Genomic DNA, 21,512 nt, shown 5'->3' on the forward strand with positions numbered 1-21,512 from the left:
TCAATTGTTTTCTGTGCATGACCACCATTTATGGAACTCTCTTCCTCTGCACCTAAAACTTCAGACATCCTTATCTCAATTCAAAACAGATTTGAAGACTTTTGTTCACTGACACATTCCCCCAATCCTAATTTTCTCTTGTGCAGGTTGCCTGGGCCACCCCAGAGTTCACGATATGAGAACTTACCTATTGTTTATTCCTTCCCCTATCTTTTCCATGATTTAATGGACTTCAACCCTGTCACTAAATGCTTAGCACACACCTGGGGCTAACCATGCGGTCACCTAAAGGGTCTGTCCCAGCACTGTTCAGTTTAGAGCACTGGCCAGTGCATGTGCTCTACACTGGCCTACTCGCCACCCCACCACACTGGGTTTCTTTTGCCTCTGAGCGAGTCTTCCACTCGCAAGTTAATTCTCCAGTGGTTTCTAAAAACATAGAGGCCACAATCCCAGAGGTCCCACAGTCCATAGAAAACACCCACAGACCCAAAACACAAACCACCACAATTCTTAGTCCAGGACATCAGAGCTAATAAACTAATAGGTTTATTATCTAAAAAGTGGAACAGTGAAGGGTGAAAAAAGGAGTAAACAGCAAACAACAACAGCCGGTGACCGCATGGTTAGCCGGTGACATCAATCCCAATCCTGGCGCTCCTCACCAACTATTAACCCAACTCTACAGATCTCACCGCAACCTCTCTAACCTCATCTCTATTCCTCTACTCCCCTCCTCTTCTCTGCCCTTCTCTTGTGCCCTATGGAATGCCCGCTCTATCTGTAACAAACTCCCCTATATCCAGGACCTCTTTATCTCACGTCACCTCCATCTGCTCGCCATAACAGAAACCTGGCTCTGCCCTGATGACTCTGCTTCAATCGCAGCCCTCTGCCATGGCGGTTATCTTTTTTCACATACTCCTCGCCCTGCTGGTCGCAGGGGCGGTGTTGGACTACTTCTCTCTCCCTCCTCCAGATTTCAACCCCTTCTTCCACCTCAATCTCACTGTTTTTCCTCCTTTGAAGTCCACTCTATCCGCCTTTTCTCTCCTCTGCCTCTTCGAATAGCGGTCATCTATCGTCCCCCTGATAAGTCCCTTTCATCCTTTCTCAGTGACTTTGATGCCTGACTTGCCTTCTTCCATGATCCTTCCTCCCCCTCTCTTATCCTTGGTGACTAATATTCCTGCTAATGATCCTTCTAACTCTTATATTTCCAAGTTACTTGCTTTAACATCCTCCTTTAATCTCCAACTATGCTCCACCTCCCCCACTCATCAAAATGGTCACTGTCTTGATCTTATCTTCTCCTCTAACTGTTCACCCTCTAGTTTCCTTGCCTCTGATCTTCCCCTCTCTGATCACCATATTATAACTTTCACACTTAAATCTCCTCCCTCCCAGTCCCGTCCTATCTTATCTAATTTATCTAGGAATCTTCATGGTATTGACCCTTCATCTCTATCCTCCCATGTTTCAAACCTCCTCTCGACTGTGGCACCATCCACGTCTGTCAACGAGGCTGTTTCTTCTTACAACAATATTCTATCATCTGCCTTAGACACTCTTGCACCTTTGATGACCCGCACTATAAGGCGTACAAAACCCCAACCTTGGCTGACTTCTAATATCCGCTACCTACGTTCCTGTACCCGCTCCGCCGAACGCCTCTGGCGGAAATCTCGGGCCCTTGCTGATTTCTTACACTTTAAGTTCATGCTGACCTCCTTCCAATCTGCTCTTTTATGCGCCAAACAGGATTATTATATCCAACTGACTAACTCTCTTGGCTCTAACCCTCGACTTCTCTTCACCACATTGAACTCTCTCCTCAAGGTGCCCCCTCCCCCAACTCCCCCTTCATTATCTCCTCAGACCCTTGCTGAATTCTTTCACGACAAGGTTCAAAAGATAAACCTTGCATTCTCTACCTCGCCACCTCTCCCTCCACTAGTCCGTTCCCCTCTCTCTCCTTCCCCTCATTCCCTTTCCTCCTTTCCTGAAGTTACTATTGAGGAAACTACACTTCTCCTTTCTTCCTCAAAATGTACCACCTGTTCCTCCGATCCCATTCCCACCCACCTTCTTAATGCCATCTCTCCTGCTCTTATTCCTTTTATCTGTCACATTCTCAACCTCTCACTTTCCACTGCGACTGTCCCTGCTGCCTTTAAACATGCTGCAGTGGCGTACCAAGGGGGGGGCGGTGGGGGCGGTCCGCCCCGGGTGCACGCCGCTGGGGGGGGTGCCGCGCGCCTGTCGGCTCTTCGTTTTCATGCTCCCTTTGCCCTGGAACAGGTTACTTCCTGTTCCGGGGCAGAGGGATCATGAAAACGAAGAGCCGGCAGGCGCGCGGCACCCCCCCCCCCCAGCGGCGTGCACCCGGGGGGGGGTTCTTTTGCCAGGGGATCGGGGGGGGTTTCGCCGGTGGGGGGACGTCGCGCTGTTCCGGGTGGGGGGGCGCTGCACCCGGGGGCGTGGCGCATCGGTGATCCGCCCCGGGTGTCAGCCCCCCCTAGGAACGCCACTGACATGCTGTGGTCACACCTCTCCTTAAGAAGCCTTCATTCGATACTACTTGTCCCTCTAATTACCGACTAATCTCCCTCCTTCCATTTCTCTCCAAAATTACTTGAGCGTGCTGTTCACCGCCGCTGCTTTGATTTTCTCTCCTCACATGCTATTCTTGACCCACTACAATCTGGTTTTCGCCCTCTCCACTCAACCGAAACTGCGCTTACTAAAGTCTCCAATGACCTATTACCGGCTAAATCCAGAGGTCAATATTCCATCCTCATTCTTCTTGAACTTTCTGCTGCTTTTGACACTGTCGATCACAGCATACTTCTCGATACCCTGTCCTCACTTGGATTCCAGGGCTCTGTCCTTTCCTGGTTCTCTTCCTACCTCTCCCTCTGCACCTTTAGTGTTCACTCTGGTGGATCCTCTTCTACTTCTATCCCTCTGCCTGTCGGCGTACCTCAGGGTTCTGTTCTTGGTACCCTCCTCTTTTCTATCTACACTTCTTCCCTTGGTTCATTAATCTCATCCCATGGCTTTTCCTACCATCTCTATGCTGATGACTCCTAAATCTACCTTTCTACCCCTAATATCTCACCTTGCGTCCAAACCAAAGTTTCAGCGTGCTTGTCTGACATTGCTGTCTGTATGTCTCAATGCCACCTTAAATTAAACATGACCAAAACCAAGCTTCTCATTTTCCCCCCAAACCCACCTCCCCACTCCCCCCATTTTCTATTTCTGTTGATGGCTCTCTCATTCTCCCTGTCTCCTCAGCTCGAAACCTTGGGGTCATCTTTGACTCTTCTCTCTCCTTCTCTGCTCATATCCAGCAGATCGCCAAGACCTGTCGTTTCTTTCTTTACAACATCCGTAAAATCCGCCCCTTTCTTTCTGAGCACTCTACCAAAACCCTCATCCACACCCTTGTCACCTCTCGCTTAGACTACTGCAATCTGCTTCTTGTTGGCCTCCCACTTAGTTACCTCACTCCTCTCCAATCGGTTCAAAACTCTGCTGCCCGTCTTGTCTTCCGCCAGGGTTGCTTTACTCATACTAACCCCTCTCCTCAAGTCGCTTCACTGGCTCCCTATCCGTTTTCGCATCCTGTTCAAACTTCTTCTACTAACCTATAAATGTACTCATTCTGCTGCTCCCCAGTATCTCTCCACACTTGTCCTTCCCTACACCCCTTCCCGTGCACTCCGCTCCATGGATAAATCCTTCTTATCTGTTCCCTTCTCCACTACTGCCAACTCCAGACTTTGCGCCTTCTGTCTCGCTGCACCCTACGCCTGGAATAAACTTCCTGAGCCCCTATGTCTTGCCCCATCCTTGGCCACCTTTAAATCTAGACTGAAAGCCCACCTCTTTAACATTGCTTTTGACTCGTAACCACTTGTAACCACTTGCCTCCACCTACCCTCCTCTCCTCCTTCCTGTACACATTAATTGATTTGATTACTTTATTTTTGTCTATTAGATTGTAAACTCTTTGAGCAGGGACTGTCTTTCTTCTATGTTTGTGCAGCGCTGCGTACGCCTTGTAGCGCTATAGAAATGCTAAATACTAGTAGTAGTAGTAACAGGTAAATTAACATATAACAACATTAAAACTAACTAGACACTTTCTTACTACCTGAGTAGTACCTGGGGAGTTCATGAAAAATAACTGCTCAGAAGTTTTGAACAGGGTCGTAGTGCAGAGATCTTGACTCTCCACATTCCCTTTCTGAGACTGGGGATTTCCAGTATATACTGGCTGAATTTTGAACTTCAGGGCCAATCAGAGCTTAGAGCATTAACAATGGGGGGTATTTGGCCAATGGCAGTGCAAATTACTTTCCCTCGGGGCTTAAACTGAAAGGAAAACGGTCACCTCTGCAACAGCTTTAAAGCAGAGGACAGACACCACCTACTGGCCAAACAAGAGAAATACACTGGGGAAAATATGTCATGCAGCCACATAATAAATCAGATATAAGTCCCCTGTTTAGCCACAAACCCTTTTTAACTTCAGTTGCTATCTTGTGTTTAAATCACAATATATATTTTTAAATCTTTCTTTTTAGTAGGGCTGTTCATTTAACACGTTAACCGCGATTAACACGTTAAATTTTTAACGCAAGTTAACGCCTCTCTCTCCCACACCTGTAAGCATCCAGCATTGCTGTGCCTGCACTTATTTCTTCTCCGGCACACTCCTCTCCTCTGCAGCTCCTTGTCCCCGTTTCTCATGGCCACTGCACTCAAAGCATGCTACACGTCACCTGACTCTAAGCTCTCACTGAAACAGGAAGTTCTGTTAGAGGAAGTGGAACTTCCTGTTACAGAGAGACTTCAGCACTGGCGACACAGCAGTATGCTTCCACTGCAGTAGATGTGAGGATCAGGGAAAAGGAGTTGCAGAGGAGAGGGGGCTGCTGGAGAGGTAAAAAGAGTTTGCACTGCCAGCAGAAAAAAAGGGAGAAAGATATGGATCGAGCTGGGTGGGGGGTGGACGGGCAGTGATGGCAGCAGAAAGAAGAGCCAGAGATGCAGGGAAGGAGGGGGAAAAGGTAGGAGAAAGAGGTTTAGAGCGAGCAATGCGGGGGAGGGGTGGCAGTGGCAGCAGCAGAAAGAGAAGAGCCAAAATGTGGGGGAGGAGAGGACAAAGTGGGAGAAAAAGGTGAAGGGTGGCAATGCGGGGGTGGGTGGGAGTGGCAGCAGAAAGAGAAGAGTGAGAGATTCGGGGAAGGAGGGATGAAGGTAGGAGAAAGAGGAGAAGAGCCAGAAATGCGAGGCGAAGGGGCAACTGCAGCGGTGATGGCAGGAGAAAGAAGAGAAGAGCCAGAGATGTGAGGTGGAGGGGCAGCTGTAGCGGCGGCGGAAGAAACAGAGCCAGAGATGCAGGGGAGGAGGGGGCCACTTCACTTCAGTCCTCAAGTCCCTGCTGCCCCTTTACCCTACTCTGTGATATTAACTTCACACTTTCCTCTCCCTCCGCCCTTAACCCACCACTCCCCAACTCTTTCATGTATACAGCTTGCTCCCATCTGCTGTATCTTCTTCCTCACATCCACATCCAGCCTCATTCCTTGTTCTTCTACTCTGTTCCTTCATCTCTATCTTTTATATTCCCCTTCTCAGTTCTCCATTTCTTTCCCCATTACTTTTCATTCCATTATCTGTCCTCCTCCCCTCCCCTATTTGCACCTTTTCACCTGTGGACAGCCGGGCATGCCAACTTTCCTTAAACGTGCATGGAGCAACAGGAAGCAGTGTATTCCATGGCATCCCCAAGGCTTTTCTGTTAATTAGCACCTTTCCCCACAGTCACCCCAGCCTGCAAGGTCTTGCAGCAAACAGAGGAAATGACATGCTCTGCGGTTATTCTGTCCTCCGACAGCCTCGCACTAGTTTATAACATGATCCTAAAATGTGTGTAATGCCTTTACTGTTATTCTCAGCCCTAAGGACTATCATTGCTACAGTTTCTCACTGCAAAGATACATGAGCAATGCACTGTGGGTAATGTAGTTCACAGGCAGTGCAACCACACTTGCTTGGCTGTGTAAGAACTGTTCCACTGGTTGTGAGGCTGCCCAGACCCTCTCTCTCTCTCTGCCAAGCTTGGCTCTTTTGTCTTCCTGCTATCATTTCCTGGCCATTCTCACTATCTCTGTCCTGGGAGGTCAGCCAGGTATGACCCTTCCCTCCAATCGAGAGCTGTCCTCTAGGACCACCCCTTGCTACCCGAGCAGGCTCTGTCCCCATTGGTCTCTATCTGCTCCTCCCTGAGCCTGTGTGAAGCCTCAACACCTCTTTGTCCTTTCAGCCACGAGGCTTTCCACCATCTAGCCAGGGACATGGAGCAAGCACCACCTCATTCCAGACAACTCTGTCCTACTGAAAATCCCTGTAACGAACCTGGTTTTTTACCTTGAAAATATCTCCTCCCAAATTAGATATTGCACATTCCAGTCACCCAGCTTTGGACTATTTCTACCTGTTCAACTATCTTCCCCCCCCCCCCCCCACCCCACTGCAATACAGCTACCTCTCCTCGGATCTCCACCTCCCACAGCCTTCAGATTAAGAAGTCTTTGTATCCTGGAGCAGCACCTTTGAACATCTGTCTGTGAGTAAATTACTTGTGATTTATTCGCCCAGATTGATGTGGAAATCAAAGCGGAGAGAATATTAATTCCTCCGGGACCATCTGAAGGAACAAAGTCGGGGGAAGTTTTGCTGACGGATCAGGAGGACAGACATTCAATCCAACTTCAGGTACCGACCAAACTAATTTCCTTTTCTTTAGTAAAACCGAGTGAAGTGACTTTAGATGGTTTATGGATTTTAATTGCGGATTTTGCATAGAATATTTGTCCTCAAATTAAAGTAATTTCGGAAGAAATAACTGACTTGAAAAGAAATTTGAGAGAGACTGAGAATAAATTGGAAATTGTGGATAAACTAGTGAAGAAGCAAGAAAAAGACCTACAAAAGACAGTTCAAATCCAAAATACCACGATTAAAGATTTGCTGTATTTAAGAAGAAAATCTGAAAATTTTGAAAATTATTCAAGAAGCAAAAACTTGCGCTTTATTAATTTTCCTGTTCAAAAATTTGTATCACCTCAAGAAAAGCTAAAACATTACCTTAAAGAGATACTAGGGATCTGGGAAGAAAATATCCCCCCTTTGAACAAGTATATTATCTCCCTACTAAAGGAGATAATAAGAAAATACCTCAGGATAACCAACCAATAGATGTCTCTGCTCTACTCGAGATGACAGACTTGGAACAGTTAACAACAGCTACCTTGGTAGCTATAGTAGCCTTGCCTCATGATAAACTGGATTTTGAGACTTTTTTTCCAAAAGAAAGATAACCTGTTTAAAGGATTAAAAGTCCGAATTTTTCCCGACGTGTCGAGAGACACACAGAAACGGCGTCAGCAATTTCTTCAACTTCGACAACAGACACTTCAAGTAGGTGGTACATTTTTCCTCAAGTACCCGTGTAAATGTTTCGTCGGCTACCGGTCACAGAAATTTGTCTTCTACAAACCTTCTCAGTTGTTATCAATAGTTACAGCAAGACAAGATGGAATTAAAGATACTTAGAAGCTCAAATATAAATTAAACCGTCACATGTCCAGCTATGTAATATTATACTTGTGATTTATGCAATAAAAGAGACTTCATAAAAATAATAGAGACTTCAGGTGATTGGTGTGCCAAGGTTATACTCCAAGGCATTGAGGTCTCAAGTTAACAAGCCTCAAGGGCCGAAACAGCGGTGCCTCTCCTCGCAGGCCCGCTACTCTGTTTAACAGGAAGTGCAAATAGGAGAAGAAAGCGACCTGTGAGGAAAGTTGCTGTGGAGTGCGCTGTTTCCTCTGCCGCAAGAGTTTGCAAGCTGGGCCGACCGCGAGGGGAAGGCGCTAATGAGCAGAAAAGCCTCAGGACATGCACTGGCAAAAAAGAGACACATATTTTGGGGGTGGCATTTGCCACCCTGTAGTGACACCTATGTTAGTGATAATCTTAGCTACAATATTTGCATCATGCCAAAGTGAGCTTCCTTCTGGAATTTATAAGATGTAACAGGTACAGGCAACTTATCCAGGTGTGCCTGAAAATTTCTTTTCAATCAGTCCTGTTCCAGCCAAAATAATGTGAAATATTTCTGTATCCTCCTGCCACATTTTCTTGGTCTTAGATAACATTTCTTGGCAGTTGAGGATCTTTTCTCTCTTTAGGAGGTTTCACAGAGCAAATCACCTGGGACCGACATCTTTATGATCAATGCTCTTCTGGTATTTTTCTTTTTTTTTTTTTTCACTATGTCCGGTTTCCTTGAATTTAGCTTTTTATCAGTTGGAATGGGATGTCCCAGGTGATTATAACCTCTTCATTCTTCATAATTCTCTTAGGTCAGGACCCCAGTGATTTTCTGGTACAGTGATGTTATGTTTATACGGTTTCCAATGCATGAGATATGCCATCTTGTTGTGTCTTTTTGTATAGAAATGTTCTACCATCAGAACTTCATAGCTTTGAGATGAATGACAGTTTCCAACTCTTTCTTACATAATCTATACATCTGTTGTTCCAGTTTTTTTTTTCTATACTTGCTGTAAACCATCTCGTCTGTAATCCACTCTAATCAATTGCTTATTCTTAGGTTTCAGTTCACCTCTCTTTAACCATTCATGTCTAGTTTGAGTCACTGGCTGCTAATCAGCCAAAATGGACAAAGTAGAGCTTAGGATAATATCTGACTTTGGTAAAGATGTTTCTATGAAATTGTACCAATAAGGCAAATTGAAGTCTTTCAGTGTCACTTGGATTTGGATCTCCTTTTTAAAAAATGGACAGTTGAGAAAAAGTAGTTATAGCTGCATACTATACAGCCCAACAACAAATTATTATCAGGACAGCAACTAACCTTAGTGAGCCACTTCCTGTTTCTGATTGTGAGAATGGAAATTTCCCTAATCAGAAAACCAGAGGAAGTTGAGTCAGTTACTTGAAATAAAAAGACATGTGGCATAGAAAATGGTAACAAGATTTTATGATAAAAAATGGTATTTGTCTATAATACTGCAAGTTTAAAGTTTTATTTAAAACACAAAACTAAAAAATGGTCCTGGTCTCAAAAACTAACGTTCTAAAAAACAGTATGTGCCAATTAAAAGCTCCATAGATAACATCACAAACAGTACACCTAAAGAATTCAAAATGCTTTGGAAAGTACCTGACCATATAATGAAGTTACTCACCTATTTTCTGAGGACAGCAGGATGAATATCCACACTGATGGGTAATGTCATTTGACAGGGCCCTACACGGGAACCACTTTCCAACAACTTTGAGAACTTGCCACCTACCACCATTAAGCAGGACCAAGCCAGCCTAATAGTATAGCTGACAGGGTAGGTGTTCAGGTAATGTGGATATTCATCCTACTGTCATCGAACACCTGCTATAGGCGAGTAACTTTGTTTTCTCCAAGAACAAGCAGGATGAAAAGATCCACAATGATGGGAGTTCTTAGCTACCAGGCTGTCTGAAATAAAAAGGGGAAAGAGAAGCAAGGTTTAATAGAGAACTAGTAACAAAGAGCTTTTTTTTTTTTGAAGGGGGCGCCTGGAACAGAAACAAAAGGGCCAAGGGAGGAGGAGTTTGATGCTATACCCGAAAACATTCTAAAAAGATTATTTGACCAAACTGGCTATTGTAGTGGGAGCCTTGTTGTAGGCAGTAATGAAATGCAAATATGTGGACTTATGACCATATTGTAACTCTGTAACCCTGCAAATCTCCTCTAAGGAGGTTGATCTCGGGGGGGGGGGGGGGGGGGGGGGGGATAAGCTTGGGCATAAGTGAGATGCAGTCCTCTAGCCAATTAGGCAATGTGTGTTTACAAATGGCAGACCACATCTAGCTGGGGTCAAAAGAAACAAAAAGTTGGTTGGACTGTCTATAGGCTTTGTTTGCTCCAGAGAGACAACCAAGGTTCTCTTGCAGTCCAGAGTGTGATGTGTACTTTTACCTTAATAGGCATATAGCCTTGGAGAAAATGCTGGCAGAACAACTGACTGGTTAAGATGGAATGCCGACACTATCTTAGGAAAGAACTTGGGATGCATATGCAAAACTACTCTGTTGTGGTAAAAGTTTCTGTATGGTGGATCCTCTACTAGGACCTGCTTACTTACTCTGCAGGCTGAAGTAACCACCACCAAAAACAGGATCTACCAGGTCAGGCACTTCAGATGACAGGTGTCAAGTGGCTCAAAGAGAGCTTCCATCAGCTGGGTGAGAAAATTGAGATCCCATGACACTATGGGAGCTTGATAGCAGGTTTGAGTAACAGCAAACACCTCATGAAACAAAGAACTAAAGGCCAAGCAGAAATGGGCTTACCCTCTACACAGTGAAAAGTTCCAATTGCACCAAGGTGGACCCTTACAGAGTTGGTCTTTAGACCAGACTCAGAGAGGTGTAGAAGGTATTCAAGCAGTTTTTGTGTGTAGGACAGGAGAAAGGATCTATGGCCTTGCCCTTACATCAGATGGCAAATCTCCTCCACTTGAAGTCATATGACCTTCTAGTGGAATCCCTCCTGGAAGTAAGCAGATCTCGGGAGACACTCTCAGGTAGGTGTAAGGAATCGATCTCTAGCCTTTCAATATCAAAGCCATGAAGTCTAGGGACTGAAGGTTGGGATGCAAGAGGGATCCCTCATTCTGAAGAATGAGGGTCAGAAAGCATTCTAGTTTCCATGGATCTTGGAAAGCTAACTCCTGAAGCAGAGATAATCATATTTGCCTCAGTCAGTAAGAGGTGATGAGAATCATGGCGCCATTGTCTTGCTTGAGTTTCACAAGAGTTTTTGTTATAAGAGGTGTTGTAGGATATGCATATAGATGGCCCTTCTTCCAATCTAGGAGAAAGGCACCTGAGGCTCATTTGCTGTGTGATCACAGTCTGGAATAGTACTGGAGGACTTTGTGGTTTAGGCGAGTAGTTAAAAGAAAACACAGAGTAGGGTTAAATGGGCAGTATTCTCAATAGAGAAGAGTAGATAATGGAGTTCAGCAGTGGTCTGTGCTGGGACAGCTCCTTTTTAACATATTTATAAATGATTTAGAGATGGGAGTAACTAGTGAGGTAATTAAATTTGTGAGGTAATTAAATTTGTTGGCAAGTCAAAGTTATTCAAATTTGTTAAATCACAAGAGGTTTGTGAAAAATTACAAGAGGACCTTATGAGACTGGGCATCTAAACGGTAGATGACATTTAATGTAAGCAAGTGCAAAGTGGTGCATGTGGGAAAGAGGAACCCAAACTATAGCTATGTGATGCAAGGTTCCATATTAGGAGTCACCGACCAGGAATGGGATCTAGATGTCATCACTGATACGTTGAAACCCTGTTCAGTATGCGGCGGCGGCAGCTAAGAAAGCAAATAGAATGTTAGGTATTATTGGAAAAGAATAGAAAACAAAAATGAGAACGTTATAATGCCTTTGTATCGGTCCACGGTGTAACCACACCTTGAAAACCATGTGCAATTCTAGTCATCACATCTCAAAAAAGATATAGTGGCATTAGAAAAGGAACAAAGAAGAGCGACAAAAAATGATAACGGGGGTGAGACGGCTTCCCTATGAGGAAAGGCTGAAGGAGCTAGGGATCTTCAGCTTGGAGAAAAGACAGCTGAGGGGAGATATGATAGAGGTCTAAGATAATGAGTGGAGTAGAACCGGTAGAATCGCTTGTTTACTCTTTCCAAACATACTAAAGGGGGCATGCAATGAAATTACAAAGTAGTAAATTTAAAACAAAAATCAGAGAAACTATTTCTTCACTCAATATGTAATTAAACTCTGGAATTCATTGCCAGAGAAATGTGGTGAAAGCAGTTAGCTTAGGGAGGTTTTAAAAAGGTTTGAATAACTTCCTAAAATAAAAGTCCATAAGTCATTATTAAGATGGACTTGGGGAAAATCCACTGCTTATTTCTAGACTAAGCAGCATAAAATATATTGTACTGTTTTGGGATTTTTCCAGGTACTTGTAACCTGGATTGGCCACTGTTGGAAACAGGATGCTGGGCTTGATGGACATCAGCAATATCTGAAAAGGGCAGAGGAAATGCATGGAGTATGCCCAATGGTCATGATCTCATCACAAAGCATGAAGAAGAAGCTGAACACAGTGAAGCCTGAATCCCCACTTGGTTTAATATGAAAATATGCTCTAACATCTCTCTCTGCCTAACAAGAAAACCTCATAATTCCTCCTAGAAAGACATAGAAAGATTTAGAAAGTTACAAAATATGTAGAGCTGCTGTCATTGAAGTTTGTACAGGAAAACTAGAAATTAATATCTATTCACTATACCTTTTCATTACTTGATTCACAGTTCATTTGCCTAAAGAGATACAGCACTGGCATTTCATATGATAAAAAATGTCTTATAATACTCAGAATAATCACTAAATCCACCAATCTGATAACATTGCTATATAAAGTCAGGCAAGAGCCCTATCTCATGGCAACCGGCATACATTTCATCTAAGTAGTATAAGAAAGACTGGGGCTCAGATGATAGATATGACAGTTCTTAGCAATGATGGTGAAGAGAAAACAAAGGAAAGGTAGATAATGTCACGATATTATGTCTGAGTTTCAGATACCAGCGCCTGTATTCGCTGAAGCTGATCTTCAGGTTGCAGACCATCAAACTCTTACGAAAGAAGTTTATCTATGCTGATTTTCAGTGGCACTATCCATGCAAGTGGCTCCACCTCCCATTCACAAGTATTCGGAGAGCAAATGAATTTTATGCATTCTCTGTGTAACTTTCCTCCATCCCCAGTCTGCCTCAAATCCCATCCAAATTAAAAGCCTGAATACACAAGTATTCAGAGAGCAAATGAATTTTTATGGGTTTCTGCCATCCCCAATCTGCCTCAAATCCCATCCAAATTAAAATATTTAACTTTAGGCCATACATGGACATGCTTAAGCAACTATCATCTTTTACTGCATTAGTGCAGACTGACACTAACAATTAACACATGTTAGAACGATCAGCATGGTAAGAACCCCATGTTAGGGGCAGTGAGAGGGGAGGGTGGAATAAAGGAGTGACTGGTGGGACAGCAAGCTCGTGGAACAGTACCACTCTAGCTGTCATGAACTGCTGATAGCACAGCTACACTTAATGCCACCTCAAAATGTGGCATTAAACTATGCTATGGGGTGTCCTGTTGCACAGCTGCTGTAGGTAAAAGTGGTACAATAGTGTAACCCCCCCCCCCCCCCCCAATGTTCTCCCCTCATTTCTGATCATTGAAGTATCAATATCCCCCTCCCCCAAATATCCCCGTTTTGATCTCCTTTCCAAGTGAAACTCAATTTGCGTACAAGCCCTCATCCAATAAATGAACCCGATCCCAAGCACAAGCCCCACTCTACAGAAGTGTGGAAGGGGAGGAGGGGTAAAAGCTAAAGCATTTAAAGAACATATTTCTTGAAGTATTAGTAACAAGTTGCAAGTCTGGTTCAATTGGCTCTATAGTATAGCAAAATGTTACTTCTTTAAAAAGAAGTCAAGAAAGACTTGCTTAGGGGCTCTTTTGCTAAAGTTTAACGTATGCTAAGTACCACATAGCCCATATGCAGCATTTAGCGTACACTAAGCTTTAGTACAAAGGCCCCTTAGTCTCTTTATGACAATGGCTCCATTACATACGCCTCATTTTAAAAACACAAATTGGCCCTGTGCCACTCCCTTGCTCTAGAAAGGAGCATCAGTAGGCCGAAATAGAAGCTGAAGCAAGTGTCTGTAAGCAGGACTCTAACTGTAGACACCAGGGGGTCAAATTACAGCAGTTCTGAGTACAGCTTCGGCTGGAGCTCAGTTGAGGGCTGCTATGGAAGGTCAGGTCATTGGTTTGGCTTTTCAATTACCACCTTTAGTCAAGCCAGTGATGGTGTCATTGGACTCCATTTGGCAAATTCTGGAGTCACTTTACAGAGTCTGCTCTGTGGGTTTACCCGCAGTTCTCCAAGATTCTGGGAAACTTTTGAAGCTGGAGAAGGCTCTTGCTGCTACAGTTGTTGTGGAAGATTTGTCTGACCAGATTCAGCAACTGAAATCTTTGCAAACCACTTCTATTCAAGATAAGATGATATTATATAGAAAGATTGAGAACTTTGAGAATTATACAAGAGTTTTGCATTTGAGGCTGCTGAACTTTTCACGTTTAATGACAGTAACACCTAGAATACGTTTCATAGATTTCTTCAAGATGTCTTTAAATAGGAAGATTCTGGACTGCCTCCCTTCAATAAAATATATTATACTCCTTTGTCATTAAAAAGTGATGCAGCTCTCTGGTAAGATTGGAGTAAGTTGAGTTACCTTCTAACAGCTTGAGTTTAACTGGAATTTTGGAGGCTTCAGCAGAAGAGTTACCTATTAGATCCACTTTTGTTTGTACCTTTTGTATTTCTTCAGGAGAGGGAAGCTTTATTGCAATTATTTTTTAAGAACGCGGATTGTGACTTTTAAGGGGTAAGATCTCAATCTTCCCAGATGTATCTAGATGGACACAGAACAGAAGGAAGCTTTTTTGTCTTTATGTCAGCGAGTTTTGGCTCTAGTTACAACATTTCACTTGTGCAATCCATGTAAGTGTTTAGTGAATTTGAAAGATGTTAGATATGTTTTTTTGAGCCTTCTCAGCTGCAATTTTTTTCTAGATGGCAAAGGAACTGTATCTGAATGAAGTCATAATGTTATTGTAATCCAGGGCTAATATCATATAGGTATTGCTTCCCACGCTTTTTTTTTCCTGTAAATATTTCCTTCTTATTTTGTCTATCTTATACTAGATTTATCTATTTTGGGTCTCCCATAAATGGGCTAACAGAAAACATTGATAATGTATTTTTCTTATCTTTCTTTAAGATTGATTTCCTTTTTCTGTTTTGGATATTTATGTACTTTTCATTCAAAAGATTTAATTTCTTTGTATGTAAGGTTTCCAAAATGCAATAAAAAAATAAACATACAAATATAACCATGTTCCTAAGACATACAAATGCATTTATGTTTTGGGTCACAGTCGAACATATCATTTAATCAGTAATTCCAAATAAGTAATGAAACTGATATCAAAGGCCAAAGAATTCCTGACAATTTTGTCCATGTACTGTAGTAGATAAGGTGTTATTATCTTTAGCAACAGATGAAAGCTCACCTTATTACAAAGTCATGGCTGTCAATTTCCTTTCCACATTGACTGTCCAGGAGTATTCCAGAGTTTCCCACAACTGCACATGTTTTAAACCGGCGACCCTTCATTGGTGATTTCTCAGGTAGGAGACTATGCAAATTGCTTGAAATGTTCAGTGTGCGACGTCTATCCAGCACATAATGGATTACATCTCCAGGCTTGAAACTGCTCTTCACAACTGAAACATCTCTCTCTGCATCCAAAAATCGAAGAATATCCTTTCTATATTGGAAAACAAAAAATTAATCATGTAAACACTAAACAGAGACCTGCACTTTTCAAGATTTCCAAACAGTGTGAACCTGATTAGGTCAATTCATATCTAAGTTTGACACACACTTTGATAGGTAGCTACATGTCTTACATAAACTTGAGCTGACCCAAAAAGCCACATAGCATTTTTTTTTAACAAGAAAGATTTGTTAATGTGGTTCTTGGTTAAAAGTTATTTTAATTACACATATACTCTGAACACAATGAATCAGATGAGGGGAGATAATCATACCTCAGTCTACAAAATTCTGAGTGCTGTAGAATGAATAGAAGTAAATCGATTTTTTTACTCATTCCAAAAATACAAAGACTAGGGGACACTCAAGGAAGTTACACAGAAATAGTTTTAAAACAAACAGGAGGACATATTTTTTCACTCAACAAATAGTTAATCTCTGGAACTCTCTGCCGGAAGATATGGTAACAGTGGTTAGCGTATCTGGATTTAAAAGTTTTGGACAAATTCTACTACTACTAATCATTTCTAAAGTGCTACTAAACATACACAGCGCTGTATTCCTGGAGGAAAAGTCCATAGGCTGCTATTGAGACAGACATGGGAAGCAACCGCTTGCCCTGGGATTTGTAGTATGGAGTGTTGCCAGGATTTGGGTTTCTGCCAGGTACTTGTGACCTGGCTTCCACTGTTTGGAAAACAGAATACAGGGCTAGATGGACCACTGGTCTGACCCAGTATGGCTACTCTTATGTTCTAATTAAGGACTAGATGGAAAAAGAAGATCCAGGAGGTGGATTCTCTACGGAAATTGTCTCTATGTTTTATTTTATTTTGCTTTTTTAGAAAACTAAGAGAGATAACACAGAGAAAAATATGCGGTGAATGGGAGGTATCCTGGATTCATCTGCTGCGACTAAAGGAAAGAAAATTATCAGCAGGTAAGGCATAATTTTACCTTCCTTAGCCTCTGCATCAGATGAATCCAGGAACTGATGGGATGTACCAAAGCAATCTCTAAAGAGGGTGGGAAGCTGCCACTTCTCTAGACAGAACCACCACACCAAAGGAAGATCCGACCTAGTGGCCACATCCACTCTGGACCGTACTGAAGATGACCCCCAGGTACTCCAGGGACAGAGGTGACAAAAAATAGCTCTCGGCAGATTCATCCCCTAGGACTGAACAGGGCTAAGACCCGAACGGTGGCCCTGTGACTCTCCTGTTCCGAGTCCGTGTGAGTCAGCCAATCGTCGAGAAAGGGGTGCATTCTGCTGCCCTCCTTGCGAAGGAATGCTGCCACACCACTATCACCTTTAAAAAGGTTAACGGCGACTGAGAGATCCAAGATGGCGACTGAGACGGTGTAAGCGCCAGAGCTCCTGAGCACCTAAAAAGGAAAGACGCCAGATCCCCTATAGAACATCATGGGGAAGAGAAAGGGGAAAGTGAAGGCTCCTATCTCCCTGAGCCCAGCCGTAAATCCCACTGTGCGTCAAACTATACTGGAGTCCTTCAGAGTGAGGGCGCTCGGAGAACAATTACCTGCGACTACGAGATGAGCTTTGTTGGAAGCTGATCATAGCATTGAGGGCGTATCGCTTAGTCCGCCCTCTAACACAGCCCCTCCACGACCAAGAAGTGAGATGACGCCGACGGGGGAACAGAAGGCTGGAGTGATTGGTGGTGTACAGCCCCTGCCATCTGATCCGGGAGGGCCCGTTGACGCTTCAACGACGGCCAAATTAACAACGGAGGAACGAGTTTCTTCTTCTATGACTCGAGCTACCACTCCTGAAGGATCACGAGGAACTGTAAGACCAGCTGTGATTACGTTAGAAACTCTCTGAGACGCCATTCAAGGTATTCACACTGTTTTACAAATGAATGTAAACTCCCTTAGGGGAGAAGTTACTGATCTGAAGCAAAATTACCAAGCAATTGCTGGAAAAGTCCAACATAACTCAGACAAGGTAACAACTTTGGAAGGAGAAGTTACTAAATTGCAAAAAGTTACAGCCACATTAATCAAGAAGAGAGAGATTGAATTCCGCAAATTGAATTTCTTGAAAATCAAAGTCGTAAGAGCAACTTGAGGTTTATAAATTTCCCTAAATCACCGCTAATTTCCGCTGTTGACATGCTGAGAAAGTATTTTGGAGAAGTTCTGGGAATACCAGCAGAAGGTTTTCCACCTATTGCTAGGGCCCAGTGCATAACAGGAATTAAGAAAGCACCTGATGGTCAACCTCAAGTTTCTTCGGACTTAAATTTGACTGAATTTCTAGAGTCCTCCCTGGAAATTGTGACTGAAAGAACTACCCTAATTGTTACCTTTGCTCTAGAAATAGATCGAAATAATATTTTTCGGACTTATTTCCATCACGCAAATGCAGGATTTATGGGCTCAAAGATACAGATTTTTCCTGACAGCTAGCAGGTTCAAATGCTCCCCAAGTTTCATTGATGGAGATTAGTTATCAAATTTTTATTTTTTTCCTAGTACTTGGATCATTGTTTAGTGGACGAAGCGTATAGAGAATATTATTTCCTTATTTTTGTTATTCCTATATTTAATTGTTGTCTGTATTTCCATTGCATTTATGTTGTAAATGTAATTATAAAATGATATAAAGTATAAAAAAAAGGTTAACAGCAGTGGCCAGAAAAGAGGGAAAGGCCCGAAACTGGAAATGCTGTCCCAGAATGGCAAAAGGAGGAACCGCTGATGTGGTGGCCAAATAGGGATATGCAAACAGATCTCCTAGAGATCCAGGGCAGTAAGAAACTTCTCCAGTTGCACCACGGCAACCACAGATCTGAATGCCTCCATGCAGAAATAAGCACAGAAAGACACAGATTTACCTTCCGGAGATCAAGAATGGACTAGAATGAGCCACCTTCCCAAGGGACAACAAAGGAAATCGAATATCAGCCCAAGCAAACGTCAGGAGAAGGCACTGACACCACTGCCCCCAGATGCAGCAGTGGCCTCAATGTGGTCTAAACCACCGCTAGTTTGGAGGCTGTGGCACACTGGGACTCCAGAAACACTTTGTGCATGAAAGAAGCAAATACCAGTTTGCAACCTTCTTGGATAATATCCAAGACCCACTGGTCGGAATATTGGTCCACTCTTCATAGAAGTGAGTCAACTGACCACCTATGTCAGGCGCCAAAGAGCAGACCAACCCCCATCGTTGGGTCGGGTGTCTGCCCACTCCCTGACATGCAGCAGTCTCATAGGGGCACTTATCTCCTTCAAAGGACGAGCGCTGTTGAAAACGAGGATGCTGGAAAGATCCCGCGGACCTGCCTGGCTGGTTCTGGCGGGCCTCCTGCAGGCAGGGTCTGGCAGGCTCCATCCTCAACAAGGTCTTGGGTTAATCCTCGGGAAGCCACCAAATCTTAGAGTCACCTTTACAATTTACTTGAGGTCCTCCCCAAAAATAGCTTACCTCAAAAGGGCAGACGTGTAAGATGCTGCTTAGATGCTATGTCCGCAGCCCAATGATGCAGCCACAGCAAATGGCAGGAAGACACCACCAGTGCCATCTGTTTGGCCAAGGCACATACCAAATCATAGAAAGAGTCGGGCAAGAAGACAAGCCCTGACTCCATATGGGACAAGAATCCCGGTCTTGCTCAAGCACCTGCTGAAACCAGCTAATGCATGCTCTGGCAACATAAGAACTGCAAATAGAGACTTGGAGGGCAAGCACCAAAACCTAAATGATGCACTTAAGAGAGGCCTCCAAACACTGATCCTGCATGTCCTTCAGCACTACCCCCTCCCTCTACCAGGAGGGTGGTCTTCTTAGTAACAACCATTACTAGGGTGCGTACCTTTGGAAAAAAAACTTCTCTCCATACACCGTAGCCACAGGGTATAGGCAAGCCATCACCTTGGCTACCTTCAAACCCCCTTCAGGGTCAGTCCATGGGGCCAAAATAAGTTCCTGAATGGCCTCATGGACAGGAAAAGACAGATAACCTTCTTGTGCTAGTCATCTTGAGGCTGACCGTAGCCACAGTCTGCGTCTCAGGGTCAGAAATATTCAAGGCCTCCAAGGCACTACAGATGAGCACAGGAAGTTCTTCCGTATGAAAGGGGCGGACTGGAGAAGGATCATCAGAGTCCTCCTGGGCCACCTCGCCCTCCTCCAGCTCATCCATCCAAGAAGGGTGCAAAGAGTTCCACGAAAAGGTAGCCAGCAAGAGGGCGACCATGTTGGGTCCCTCCTCCTCCACCACACAACCGGCGCCTAAGCACTGCCTCTTGAGGGACAGATCCTCAACCAAAGAATGGGTCACTAAGCTCAAATCCAGAACAGAAATCCCCGGAGAGGGAGCACTAGAGAAGGGGTGCTGAGGCAAGGTCCTTTAAGGAAATAAGCCTGGTGCATGAGGAGCAAGAAGTCTGGGAAGAAAAACTTCCCCAGATCAGCAGAATCGGGAACCAACCCCAAAGAGGCCCCAGGAACAGAAAAATTCCCCTCTGCATCAGCACCTGAAAATGCTGCAAGCCGAGAACACTCAGAAGCTGAAACTGCGTCAGCAGGCGCCTGTAAGATAGCGTGCACTTCCGCCTCGTCAGCGTGGGAAACTGACTGTTCAGGAGAGAGAGCCTCTCCATTTTCCGCCAAGGCTTGCAAGCACCCAGCCTCACAAAACCCCGCTGCGAAGCACCGCTTACCACAGCAGGATCATCTCTTGCCCACTTCATCACAGAGTCATGGTACTGATGCGACAAAAAGCACAAGAGAACAGCACTCACCAAGCCAGTGTGTCCCAAGGCAGCAACAGGGCCTCCCAGCAAGTTAATCTGCTGCTCGATTGGGAGGAAGAGAGAGAGAGGGGCAGACACAGCGTGAGGCAGCTCAGGGAAAGGAAACTCCACCATATAGCTCTCCCAGTAATTTCTTCCCGGTTCTTTTTTTTTATTATTTTAATTTTTTTTTTTTTACAGAAGTTAAAAGCTAAAGAGTTCCTCTTTTTTTTAAGAAGTTGATGAGGAAGGCAAGAGCTCAGGACACCGGGAAGAAGGGGGGGGGGGGCACTGGGTGAGGCAGAAGGCTAAGTATGCCCACAAAGTTGGCACCATAAGCCAAACACCCCCCGCACTCAACTGGTCCACCAGGCCCAGGAGTAGCCCCCCAAAAAAAGAATCCAGGAGCTGCTGAAAAGCCATCTACCACCTGCTGGAGATAGAGACATACTGGATGAAGGAGGAGCTTGCCATCTGGCATCACTACCATCAATTCATTATCTCCATCTGTTGGTAGATGGACTAGTACTACTACTACTTATCATTTCTAAAGCACTACTAGACTACGCAGCGCTGTACACTTGAATATGAAGAGACAGTTCCTGCTCGACAGAGCTTACAATCTAATTAGGACAGACAGACAGAACAAACAAGAGATAAGGGAAAATTAAAGTCAGGAGGTTCTGAACACAATGAATAAGGGTTAGGAGTTAAAAGCAGCATCAAAAAGGTGGGCTTTTAGCTTAGATTTGAAGACGGCCAGAGATGGAGCTTGGCGTACCGGCTCAGGAAGTCTATTCCAGGCATATGGTGCAGCAAGATAAAAGGAATGGAGTCTGGAGTTAGCAGTGGAGGAGAAAGGTGCAGATAAGAGAGATTTACCCAGTGAACGGAGTTCCTGGGGAGGAATGTAGGGAGAGATGAGAGTGGAGAGGTACTGAGGAGCTGCAGAGTGAATGCACTTATAGGTCAATAAGAGGAGTTTGAACTGTATGCGGAAACGGATAGGAAGCCAGTGAAGTGACTTGAGGAGAGGGCTAATATGAGCATAATGACACTGGCGGAATATTAGTCGTGCAGCAGAATTTTGAACAGATTGAAAAGGAGAGAGATGGCTAAGTGGGAGACCTGTAAGAAGCAAGTTGCAATAGTCTAAGCGAGAGGTGATAAGAGTGTGGATGAGGG

General features: G+C 44.1%; 1 protein-coding gene across 2 annotated transcripts in view; it reads right to left on the bottom strand.

Moving 5' to 3' along the window:
• ST8SIA4 (ST8 alpha-N-acetyl-neuraminide alpha-2,8-sialyltransferase 4) overlaps nucleotides 1-21,512 on the bottom strand; it is a 241,380-nt gene that overhangs the window by 114,198 nt on the left and 105,670 nt on the right. For both annotated transcript variants that reach the window (XM_030193419.1, XM_030193418.1), the window contains exon 3: nucleotides 15,295-15,552. In XM_030193419.1, the coding sequence (XP_030049279.1) occupies nucleotides 15,295-15,552 (258 nt within the window). The remainder of the gene's footprint in view (nucleotides 1-15,294; nucleotides 15,553-21,512) is intronic.

Source organism: Microcaecilia unicolor, chromosome 2 (genome assembly GCF_901765095.1).
Source record: "Microcaecilia unicolor chromosome 2, aMicUni1.1, whole genome shotgun sequence".
Classification (NCBI taxonomy): domain Eukaryota; kingdom Metazoa; phylum Chordata; class Amphibia; order Gymnophiona; family Siphonopidae; genus Microcaecilia; species Microcaecilia unicolor.